Below are 12,829 nucleotides of genomic sequence, written 5' to 3'. Positions count from 1 at the left end.
ACAGTAAAACAATCAACAAGATAACTACACGTTAAAGATAACTATCTTAAAATACATCACATCGAACATACGTACCATTCCATGCTGTCATGCAACACGCGTCTATGCGTTCGATGCCGAAGTAAGTGCGAAGTGGAGAAGAAAAATAGGAAATCTGTCCCAAAACTACAACGCTCCAAGGCTAAGGAAGAATCGGAAAGCGCTCGGAGAGAGCTACCCTGTCGGCGTGAGATTCCCCTGGTCCACTCCATGTTCTAGTGGATGCTACTCACTTATGTTGAATCTTTCAAAGGTTTGTTTTTCCGCTGCCCCCAGGCTTTGCGGAAAGCAAACAGTAGGAGGACGTTAGATGTCTTGGCTCAAAAACATCAGCCAGTGGACAATATAGTCGAACAATTATTCAGACTATCTCTGGATAAGACGAATGTTAAGGAGCTGACGGCCAACATTCAGTAATGAGTCGGCACATAAAGAAGAAGAAGGCTTTGCGTCGTCACAGTTCCGAATGCAACAGGAAACACGCGAGATAGGAAGTTGTCATGCAACACACGTGCTAATGTCGAACAAATCATCAAATATACCTGTTGTGACGGGACCAGTTGTCCAATAACAGCTTCCAGGTCCTCGTAGTCGGTCTCAGGGCCCGATCTCTTGCCCCACGAGCCGTGGAAGTTAGCCCACTTCTCCTACCAAGCAGACAAGCGGTTTGTCTAATGTGACCATATGTTTTTGCGTCAAAGCGGAAGATTTACGGATTTTTTGTAGATGACCTTTTTTCATCACATAGTTTTTTGAAGTTGTGAGAAAATATATGGTAATAAAAAGAAACTAATATTCTATTTTGATCCCAGGGTACACCGGCAACGGTTTAAAGTTTCCTTTCAAATTGAACGTTTGATCACATTAGTTTTGATATTACTAAAGCTAGACTTAACATCAGCCTGTATGAGGCAGAGCGGACGGAGAATGAGCGTGAGATGATGATTTTTATGATTGCTTAAAACGTGCATTTTGTTTATATGCTTAATGCAGATGTACATGTAATTATGTATTGAAAATAGATAATCTTAATAACAAGGTACAACGGTTTTCACTTCGCGTACGCAAAATTTTTAAATAATATATTCTAAGCACTCCGCACCGCTTTGCCTTATTTACCAGATAATTAAAGTATGCAATATTTACCGGTGCACGCTTTCCCCACGCCGAACTCATATCATTCCATCCCCTTTTGCCCCACGCTGCATTCATGTCATTCCAACCCCTTTTGCCCCACGCCGCATTCATGTCATTCCAACCCCTTTTGCCCCACGCCGCATTCATGTCATTCCAACCCCTTTTGCCCCACGCTGCATTCATGTCATTCCAACCCCTCTTGCCCCAGGCCGAGCTCATATCATTCCAACCCCTTTTGCCCCAAGGCGTTTGAGAAAGATCGCTCCACGCGCGCTTGCCCCACGCAGAATTCAGATCTTGCCATCCTCTTTTACCCCACGCGGAGTTCAGGTCCTGCCATCCTCTCTTGCCCCACGCTGAGTTGAGGTCTTGCCAACCCCTCTTGCCCCACGCCGAGTTGAGGTCCTCCCAGGCTCTCTTACCCCAGGCGGAGTTTAAATCTTGCCATCCCCGTTTGCCCCAGCCGCCGTGTAGACTGGACCACGCTCGCTTCTCCTCGTCTGTTAGTTCCACGTCGTTGTCAGGCTGTGAACAAAAGTTTTGAATTTAGTTAAATAAAATATACCTCTTGTCTTCTTTACGGGTTAGACAGAGTATCGCCGCATAGATTCGAAGACTAAAAGTATATTTTAAACGTGTCAACTTATTGGGGCGAATTGAGATAGTATAAATGCTTAGTGTCAGTTGTAGGCCAATCGCGCCTATTAGATGACTCTCAAAAAGAGCGAATATTTTACTCATCTAAGGAGAAAACATTTGTTTATTCAATTGAGAAAGTAATATATTAAAACCAAAAACACAGAGTCACATTTCAGAAATGTCGAAATAAGCAAAAAACAAAAGTCTGTATTTGAATCTGCTGACAAAATGTAACAAACTTCAAGGATAACAGCTGATGGATGTCTGCGGCTGACAATCCCGACACATGAAATGTTCACAAATACGCTTTGATTGGCTTGAAAGCTGAATAAAAAAAACTGAATTATTCATGTAGTTGCTAAGTTTGAACTTGCTATACGCAGAGGACGGGATGAGTTTAGCGACTATATAGTTTAATAAGAAACATGAAAAAATATATTTCTGTTCGAGGCAAATGATTGCCATCTAAAAATGGAAGGATAACGTGTTTGGGAAGTGTTACAAATTATTGGAGTATTTTTGTAGTAAGACCGTATTTCTGAATTTGATTGACTTTAATTTCGATGTTTGTCTTCACAAATATAAGAACATTACAATTAACAAATGAAAATTGGCAAAGGAAAAACAATACGCCAATACGATTTCATTCACTCATTTTGCATACAATTCCTTACTTTACCTTATTATGATGTGCATTGAGAACGTAAACCATGTAATGTTCTTATGTCTGTGCTTGCCTTATCATTTTAACATTTCAAAAGGCCTTATGGTTATAGAAATAAGGACTCTTCTTTTGATAAAATATTGGTACTGGTATTAATTTTAACTATTTTATTTTAATTCTTTTTACATGATTCGAACACAATATTTTTGTTTGCGAATAAGTAAATAAATACAAATATCATTTCGTGAGCAAGGTAAGCCATGCCATGCGTCCGGTCTCCGTCCGGTACGGTTCGGTCGCTGTCCGGTGACCGTCCGGTGACGTACACTCCAGCCAGCTGCATTATTGCCGCGTGACTGGGCAGAAATCTTTGTTATTCTATTAAAGCGTTTGTTTCCTCTTAGAATGTTAATTGTGCGCTGCCCCGGGCGGGGGGCGCGGGGGGCGAGGCCGCATTGCTAGCGACCACAACAAGAACTTAAAATTAGTTACTTAAATGTACATGGAAGTATAGAATAATTCAATTAAAAGAACTAAATCTAAGTACGTTTTATTACGTAAGAAATAAATGTCTGGCTATGCCGCGTTTGATGCCGTCAAGGATTGATATAATTGCTAATGGTCTGATAACCAAGTATCCGAAGTCCGTGCAAAGTAGAGGAGAAAAAGTAGGAAAAGTGATCCTGGGCTCGAACGCTCTATCGCTGAGGAAAAGCTGGGAATACGCTCAGATAATAAAAAAAATGGCTTTTATTCACGGGAAACAATATTGTATATTATGTAAAATCAGATCACATATGATTGCATTTGAGTAGTTTCATCAATAAGTTTCTACGCGTTGCTATGTGATGACAAGGAAATAATAATAATAGACTAACCGGTCTAATTAATTCATTTATTAACTTATAGGATTGGACATCGAACTACTGTACTATTTCATTATAAGCGATTTATTGGCTTGCTGTGAGTGAGACCCCGCCCCGCTCCGTTAAAAGGCGTTTTTCTAAGTTTTCCCGCGTTTTTCACAAACTTCCCTCCACAATACATACGCAAAGAGCTTCGTCTGACCATTACCGAGTTCCACTATTGTGTTTCCGCATTTTATTCTTTGAAAGCGGTTAAAATGTAAAAAAAAGCAAGTTAAAGAAAGTAAATAGCATCTGAAACTGCATCAAATGCAATGATTTTGTTGTAGGTAAAATGTTAACAAACAGATAGTCAGATAAACTTGAAACATTTTGATTTATGATTAAAAACAAAGAAATGTAGAAAAGTGATTTGTATCCACATGTGTGTTGGACTGGGAGCGAAATAAAATCATAGAATATCAGCCGCTTCTCCTCCCGCGCGGTTTGTAAAAGACAATCAAGGACTCTGGCGTGTATTAGATGTGGATAAAACTCATTGGATGCCTTTAGGTGACTTGAAGATAATCTGATATTAGCTGAAGATGAGATACATTACTGGATTGATTAGCCTATATTGTATCCATTTGTATCAAAGCGAGTATAACATTAGTGCACCGAATAGCAATTAATGGGTTAATGATGTTTCCGTTGAGGCTGAGTGGCATTTACCTGGATATATGATGGCAAAAGTTGTATACTGAGCAAGTAAATAGTCATGCGGCCTACCTGATGGGAAGTGGTCACCGCTTCCTATGGGCGCCTAGAACACTCGGGGAGGGAGAGGGAACATTTCCAAATCTATTTCTCATTCTTACGTTTTTAGTGCAATCTCGTCTGTGGTGCCCTGATGTCCTCCGGAACGATATGCCCGCGTTTTTTTATCGAGTGTATTAATCTTGGTGTCAAATTATTTATTTTTTGAATTTGATTTCATCATATGCCTTTTATTTTTAAACCATAACTCAGAACAGAAGACGGCGCCTCGTTTCGGAGGCCAAGATCTACTTTGGATTCACTGAACCAGAGTAGTATATATTCGAAGATTCGACTGTGATTTAACGACCGGCCGCCTGCTTGTCGTGAACCCCGCTATATTACCTGAACAGCCGCCGGCTCGTGGCTGGCCTCCTCACTGGCTGCCACCGCCAGGGTCGTCAGAGCCGAAAGCCATAGCGCAGCGACGCAGCAACGCATCTGAAACAATAACAGATATTTTGTTAATCATGTTTAAGTTTACATTCGGGGCGTAGCCTACCTTTAGGCTACTAAAACTAAAATAATATTCGGCTGTGATTTTACAACTGGCCGGCAGACATCAATTCTCTTCAGGAATACTATTGTTGCCTTTCAGCTGCTAAGGCTATGTGTCCGTTAGACGCGTCCGAAGAGTTCCAGAGATGATATGTAGCGGTCCTGTTTTAGAGCCACACGCCACATATTTTTTTAAAAACAGTAGGTACAGTATCACGTTTTATCCCTTATGATATAAATGTATGAGTCGTGAAATTGGAAAGATACTTTTACTTGTATGCCGGTGTTATTAGTAGAATTGAGATTCATACACAGAAACAGGTCGATAAATCGTATTTTCATATTATATTATTGCACGAAAGCACGTACAAATCCTAACACAATAAACTAAAGATAAACCTAGAATAAACACTTATAGAAAATATGAGCTTTCCTCGTTCTTTCTGATGGATTTTCCTAAAATACTGGTAGCGAGTCTTTCTGCAAGTTTAGTAAATAAAGTTTGAATAAATAAATGTCCTCTTCTGCCATTGCTGTGCGGCCGAGGTCCGCGGGGACTGCGGCCGAAGTATTACTAAAAGAAATTACGATGCGCACGATCGAACAGGAAAACCAAGGCAGGCATTACTTTTGTATAAAATATATGTTTTCCATGTCTTGCAAAATAAAAACATAGAATGTGCCAGTTGCTTCTCTACCTGCGCAGTTTCTAAAAGTTAATCATGGGAAAGGGCTATAAATTGTAGATTTTTCCCATAGGCATAAGGGTTCTCGAGCCTCGCATCATGCACGTGACATTTGCGCAAGATAGTAGACTGTAGTCCGGCTTCGTAGACTTAATAAAAAGTCATCATTTTGTTCCATAAATTTAAGTTTTCTTTTTTTTATTTATCGCGAACAGACAGACTACTGTACACGACACACGACTTTGTTTTATTATATGTATAACATGTAGAAGAATGCTAAGCTATTTAAGAGCTTCCTGACACAAGAATATATTTGCTTAAAAGGATATTCTAACACCGGATTTGTAAACATTTCATAAATAATAATTAAGAAATAAGAAAAGGCAGTCTTTCGCATTATATTACTGTAGAAGCTGATAGCTGATCAGGTAACGGGTAACTGAGGGGATAACGTACACATATAAAACATAAGGTTGTGTACGTAAGTGTCATACTTAAAACTAAAATAGTTGGGGTGTACTCGCCGCAAATGTCAGGTGACGGGGGCGCGGTCACGGCGCACCCGGCCTATTTGTGGGAGCTGCGGCATAGTTCGCAGGGAAATGTTATTTTTGTCCCTATCATGTCGATTTTTATATTATTTTCTTTATAAAAAGGCGACAAATCAACGGTTTCTTGAATAAACAGTGTTTTGGTTCGAATATCTGTTTATCGCATGTAATTATTTTGTACTTCGTCCATTGTATCCGTTCGTGGATCGTATACTCGTAATACTTATTTACTTTTGTAAGTACAACTTATTTAATAAAAAAAAACTTAAGTTATTTATGTTCTTAACAATACCAAGACTAGTTAAAATATATAAACTAACTAAATATAATAATTATTAAAAATGACTACTAAAAAAGCAAGAATGCCTGTACCAAATGGTAAAATAAATATTTGAAATATTAAAACTTAGCAGCATACATGTTTAAGAAATAAGTCTACAGAGTTCCCGCCCTAGAAGATCTTCATCATTTTCTGTTGATTAAAACACGGAACTATCAATCGCCTGTCGTCGCCCGCAATCAGTCGCTCGGCGGGACAAAACACGACGTATTGATTGACGAATAAGCACTATTTATTTTTTCAGTTCCAATCTGTCGACTGTGCTTGCGTTGATCTATATTTTTTTTAATTTAATTGTATTAGTGGCCGGTCATAAAAACAAAAAAGAAACAATAGTAGTTTGGTATTAAAAAACATTAAGTTCATGTCTTAGAACATTGCACTTAGGTTCCGAATCGTTTAAAATATTGCGACTTAACATGTTTAGGAATAACCAATTTGAAGGAATTTTCTTTTGAATTCTTTACAGAATGATTAGGTATGAGTTAAATAGACCTTTAGGAATACTATTAAGCCTTAATATTTTGTTGAGTCTAATTTATTATGAATGGCTGAGACGCCGCCTGTGAGCTGGGAGAGCCACTTATACTGATAGATTTTACTGTCATTCTTTATTTTTAAAGTTATTATGTGAAATACTTAATCTGTGAATATTTCAAGCGTCTACCGGTTACCGTAATCAATATTGAGTAAAAATGAACAAAAAAATCGTGTTAGTTGTTAGGGGGCTAAATATTTCTTTAGGTTCATGAGGACAGACAGTCGGACGGACACCGGTCCAGTTTTACTCTTTGGGGTACGGAACCCTAAAAATTAAAGGTTACTCACGAGTAACCTTAGATACATTCATTACCTGTTCGATACATTCAGTCAAGACACACGTGTCTTGACTGAATGTATCTAACATTATATTCCAAGTATATCTGTTGGCAATAAAACAGTTTCCGATATAAAAACAGTCCAGGCAAACCTTTGGCTCGCATAAAGGCTGGTCCTTCGAGCCGGACATTCGACCCACACCCACGTAAATAAGGTCTCAATACTGTTCCACTCGTTTGATATCGGGAAATTGATGCGGGTGTTAAAAACAGATACACAATCGTGAAATTAATAAACCTACTAGAAAAATGTTATATAAAAGACTGTATATTTTGCATATGCACAACTTTTGTACTGTTCAAAAATCTTATATTCTTAATATTCTAATTTTAATCAAAATTGGCAGAGTGGTTCCGCCCTGAAAGTGTGACAGACACTAGACTGACTTTGGCTTTCGTATCTATAACATGGATAGTATCGTTAAGGTCCCTGTGCTTTAGGATTTAAAGTTGTTGAGAATGCTGGACGGTTATAGTTTATTTAGCGTTTTAACAACAAAGTTATTTAACACGCGGGTCAAATTATGCATATTTTACTTAATTGGTTTTACTTTTGTGTCTCCAACTGTTTTAAAGATAAATTTCTTGTCAAACCGAGCCTGCTAATCTGAAATCAATACTGCGTATTTTAGCTTTTGGAGCTTTTCTTCTAAATAAGCTTAATCTCATAGGTCCCGCCCAGTGGGAATTTCGGTATTAAAAATAGTGTACGTTATTCTAGACTAGCTGCGCCCCGGGGCTTCGCTCCCGTGGAAATTTCGGGATAAAAAGTATTATTTTCTACTCGTGTACCAAATGTCATAACAATCGGCCCAGTAGATAATGCGTGAAGAGGTAACAAACGAACTTATTTTCGCATTTATAATATTAGTTGGAATTGGGATATAATGTCGTTTAGATAAAATGTACTTTGCGTTATTCTGCACAGGTTAAAGTTAACGTCAAAGTTTACTGGTGCGACGCACGTTTAGACACGCGCCAAGGATACTAAATTTGAATAAAAGCTTTCATATTAACATTATTATACAATCACTTCGGACGTTAAACCGCATGTAATAAATACGACACACGCTGCCCCCAGAGACATGAACACACGTTCACTTACCTTTACCTTTGAAATGGCATTTCTATCATGGCCTTTGGTGACCCGAAGGTCTTAAGGTTCAAATCCTACCGAATGAGTAATACTTACACGTACACTCCATTTTTCCTAACGTAACCTAATATGTAAACAACGTTCAGTTTCACAATACATATTGTTGAAAATTGTTGAAAATAAATCAAATATTTGTTCACACATACACAATTTAAAGTAAAACATTTATTAACCTCGAAGGTAAACTTTCTATTCTAGTTAAACTTCTCTTTCCTATAGCTATAGCTTCGTTTCCGTGGAAATTAAATAAATAAATATGCGTGTACAAGTTCACGTAGATACGATATTTCACGTAGTTTAATAAAAACAATCAAACCAACAAAGTGTTGTGTCAAATCAATCAGCGGAAAAAGAGACATGAAAGTGAGTGGCGCGGAAAATGGAGGATGAATCTCCGAGTGTTATGGCGAGTGGGTTCCGTGAGGGCCGCCCTAGGTGAGCGACAAAAGCGGCTAGGCACCGCGACGCGTCAACGAAATCATTCTCTATGCACTTGCAAAGAATATGACATAATATGGCACACTTTTATCTTAATGATACAAGTATAACTTTCGAAAGATTTTTCACTTGCCGAGTAATATTTGGAAAATTCATTCGCTTTTATGTTCACAAGTGGATTAAGCATTGTCAGACAATTGGCACGCGTAGTACACTTGCTTGACGACATTAATTTCGTTCCGTCTCAATATAATCGACAGTAATCAGATTACGAGATGAAAGAGGGTCTGAAAGTAAATGCCGCAATCCAGTCGGATTGAGGACAAGTCAGGAGATACAGAGCGTAACGATATTAGATGTAACACGCAAACTTGTCGGTTAACCGTTGGTTTACGTGATACGAGTAGCTTTCCTTTACTCACTTCCATTCCATGCTAATGTTATAAATGGAACAGTCTGTCCATTACGCTTTCTCGTCAAATGTTGAACTTTAAAATAAATAAAATGCGTTTATTATTTTTAAACTTGGATATGACGAAATATTTGATGTTATCGGCTACTTTAAAAAAAAGCTAACTCTAGGGCCAATTATGGGGGTAGAAAGTTTCAATGGAAAACACACAAGACAGATTATCAGTCGCGGGAAACAGCTAATACTCGTAATAACACGAATCTGTTCGACCAATGTTTATTGTAGCTCATTCAATAAGATGAAATATAAAACTCAACACAGATGTTGAGTTTTATATTTCATCTCATCCAAGACAGAGCTTTACTAAACTTAACCGCGTTACTAAACTCGTGTAAACTAGTCTTTACAATCGCGGTGTGCCAAACCACAGATTATATAACTACGTGAACTGAACTTTGTCTATAACTCGATTGATCCCTTCAAAGTGATTCAAATATGCTCAAAAGGGAGTTAAGTGTTTATTGATTTAAGGAACGTCACGCTAGATGATAAATAAGATGTAATTTGGAACATTAATTAGTTATATCGATACAAAGAACAATTATTATTTATTGTGTTTAATATTGAAAATAAAGGAGTTAAGTAAATATGAATATTTCCATTTACCGATAACATAATATTGACTACAACATCAAATTAATCTCGGCGGAAAAAATATTTGTGCTTAATTTTTCCTTTCCTTTTTTAATTAACTGGCTGTGCCCCCAGTGTTTACTTCGTTTTTGTGTTTCAGGATTTTAAAAAGACTATAACTTTCGTCATTAGTTACTATCAAACGAGGAAATATTTTTTGGATTAACGTCTCTTTGACAGCGGTTCAGTAATCAAGTCAAAACTTGGTTAATTAATTTATATTACTGATGCTGTACAAATTGAACTTATAGTTTTGGTTAACTTTTTTTTTCGCTTACTTTCGTTTAATGTTTATTTGTTTTATACATAAAAATTGTAATAAATACAAATTTTGAAATCTAACTTTTTTTAGTATTCACAGGTAATATTTGCACGTATATGAAAAGAAATAAAAATCTTTATTACTGTGCTAGCTGTTGCTAGCGTCTTCTTCCACGGCAATGATAGTGGTCTATGTAAGTCTCCAGTTCCCATCTACACATCAAAAGATTGAGTTCATCTTTGAATTTATAAAAAACTTCAATCAAATGCTTCATTTTGACATACGAAAAGGACAAACACACAAATATGATTATAGAATGCAAGTATAGATCGAACTGTATAGTATGATAGTTGTTAATTGTGCGTTGATCCGGCGTCGCGTCGCGGCTTAGACTTCGTGTAGTGTAAACAGATTCAATCTATCAACGTGTAACCTCATTGTCGAAGTTGGAGACACCTTGTTCCCGGACCGGTGTGAGCGATCGCGGGTAGGGTTGCCAGTCTATAGATTTGTGACAAATATGACATCGTATATATTTTCCGTCCATTTGACATCTTTGCTTCCCCTTAATGTTCTATAAAATAGTACCTATGCGTGCGCGTTGAAGTTATTGTGTGTGTATTGTTATGTAAAGTGGCGTACTTTGCGTTTTTTTCGCAGGTTAAAGTTAACGTCAAAGCTATTCGGTGCAAATTCACCTTTAAAGAGAATAATTGATTCTATTCATTCTTATACACTGAGTCCCAATGTTTCAATTCCTTTTGTAGCACCAAAATCTGTATATATACAATTTAAAAAAATACTAGGATTTTATATCGAATTCTGGCAACCCTTATTGGCGGGAACAGATGAACACACGCGTAAAAGCGCCATTGGAGCGGAGAAGGCGCCGCTCTGTTTACAACTCAAGTTAGATTGAAATGAAGACAATGCTTTCAGATGTGGATGGAGTCGAAACTTGATTCTTTGTATTTTGCTAAACTCTCCTTCCATCTCACTAACTCGTTTGAACGGGAATTGGTAGGAAGTTCGAACTTCTTTTAAACAATGCTCATCTAAATATAGTATAACTACAAATTAATATAGGATAATAATAAATACTTACTTGAAGATATTTTCCTTCTGAATGATTTCCCGAATCCTTCCTCAACACGGAAATAACGGAATTCAATAATAATACTTTTTTTATCAATGTATTTCGTAAGTATAAGAATATTTTTTTCTATAGTCTGTGTATATGTCCCACGGCTGGACAGAGCCCTCCCCATCTTTCAGAATATTTATTATATTATTTCACCCTGTTATATGTCGTTCGATATTTTAATTGGGTAACCTAACAATAGTAGAGAAGCGGTGGTGGTGTAAGACGACCGCCTGTGGATCGAAAAGTCCCAGGTTCGAATCCTACTCGTGCCACATGAGTTTGTATACCAATCTTACTCATGTATAGTAGTTTTCATCGACTAGCACTTGCTTCCGGTGAAGGAAAAACATCGTGAGGAAACCTGCACACTGGTTGATTCTTATTAACTTGTGTGTGAAATGGAGAAGGGAATGGCAAACTACTCCATTAATAATGGCAAGAAAGTTGTTGTGTTTCATTCCACGTAATAACCACGACCCTCAGCCATGAGGAATACGACTATGAAGAAGAACATTAGAATAATTATGCCATTAAAAACACTACGGCCGTTATATCCTAAACGGATAAGTACGCATTAAACTTGAAGTTAAAAAAGATCGCCTATTCTCCTAAACCTCAGGATGCCTCCCGCCAGCTGTCTGTATATCATGCATACCAATGCTCCTCAACACCTTGTAATTTCCGCGGCTTCCTATATGTGTAGGGAAGTACCTGTGTGTGACACAATTGTGAACACGTTCGTCGTTCACACTGGGGCGAGTGGAATGCGACAGTCCATCTGCCACATACTTCTAGTACAATCATTTCGGACACAAAAACATCAGCCAATAAGAAAATATATGAAACAAGTTTTGCAAAATACAGATGCAATCGTGGCCGTATTTTCTATAATCTTTTTTATTAAACAATAAAGTAGAATCACAAAAAACCATTCGATAACAGGTAATAATCCTTCATTTCTATCCTATTAGTTACGTTCATTATAACGTTAATTTTAGCGTGATTTTGATCACTTTCAGTTTATTTTCTGTAGTCATATTATTTATTTAGAAATATATCTAGTACATGCATACATCACGCTAGAGATTTATTTCTTTAGAATTAAAAAAATAAATTAATATTGTTATGATAAATGAAGCATCTCACTCGTCCATTGTACGTGCTATCCATTGACAGTTTAACAATGGCAGTGCGGTGTGAACGTTATTGAGCGCGTATTGTATCGGAAACATTAGAGTACGCTCGACTGTGAAAAGTTTGTTTTTGAGATGCAATATTTGAAATAGTAATAATGCAGTGTTTTTATTATAACTACACATGATAGGCGTACTTCTACATTTTGTGTTAATTTATTTACATTTACATGTACCTAAGTCGTTACTCGCGTCGGCTTTTTCGTCTTCTTAAACAATTTTATTAGAATAAAAATTACAAAACGTGCAATTTTGTAAAGTGTGCAAGAATATTCAGTAGCGCAATATTCATTTCAGTTTTATGAAGTTCCCAACAATGGCTGTCCATGAAGCCCCGCATTGTACATCGACTTGGTTAAAACTCCGCGCTTACACTCGATCGCGTACTAAGCTTATTATAGTATATTTTTACGGACGAATAGTTTTACGAACTCGGCA

The 12,829-nt window shown here is 37.3% G+C and overlaps 1 protein-coding gene across 5 annotated transcripts in view; it reads right to left on the bottom strand.

The window, feature by feature from the left end:
- Positions 1 to 12,829, bottom strand: part of LOC128678737 (prothoracicostatic peptides-like) — a 67,163-nt gene that overhangs the window by 9,832 nt on the left and 44,502 nt on the right. For 3 of the 5 annotated variants that reach the window (XM_053760489.1, XM_053760490.1, XM_053760491.1), the window contains exons 2-4: positions 4,486 to 4,581; positions 1,186 to 1,701; positions 582 to 686 (exon numbers count right to left, since the gene is read on the bottom strand). In XM_053760489.1, coding sequence (XP_053616464.1) covers positions 582 to 686; positions 1,186 to 1,701; positions 4,486 to 4,581 — 717 coding nt within the window. The remainder of the gene's footprint in view (positions 1 to 581; positions 687 to 1,185; positions 1,702 to 4,485; positions 4,582 to 12,829) is intronic. The other 2 variants (XM_053760492.1, XM_053760493.1) reach the window with 1 other exon arrangement.

The sequence above is a fragment of the Plodia interpunctella genome, chromosome 20 (genome assembly GCF_027563975.2).
Source record: "Plodia interpunctella isolate USDA-ARS_2022_Savannah chromosome 20, ilPloInte3.2, whole genome shotgun sequence".
Classification (NCBI taxonomy): domain Eukaryota; kingdom Metazoa; phylum Arthropoda; class Insecta; order Lepidoptera; family Pyralidae; genus Plodia; species Plodia interpunctella.
Note: the sequence above shows the minus strand (reverse complement) of the source record. Positions and strands in the feature narration are given on the sequence as shown.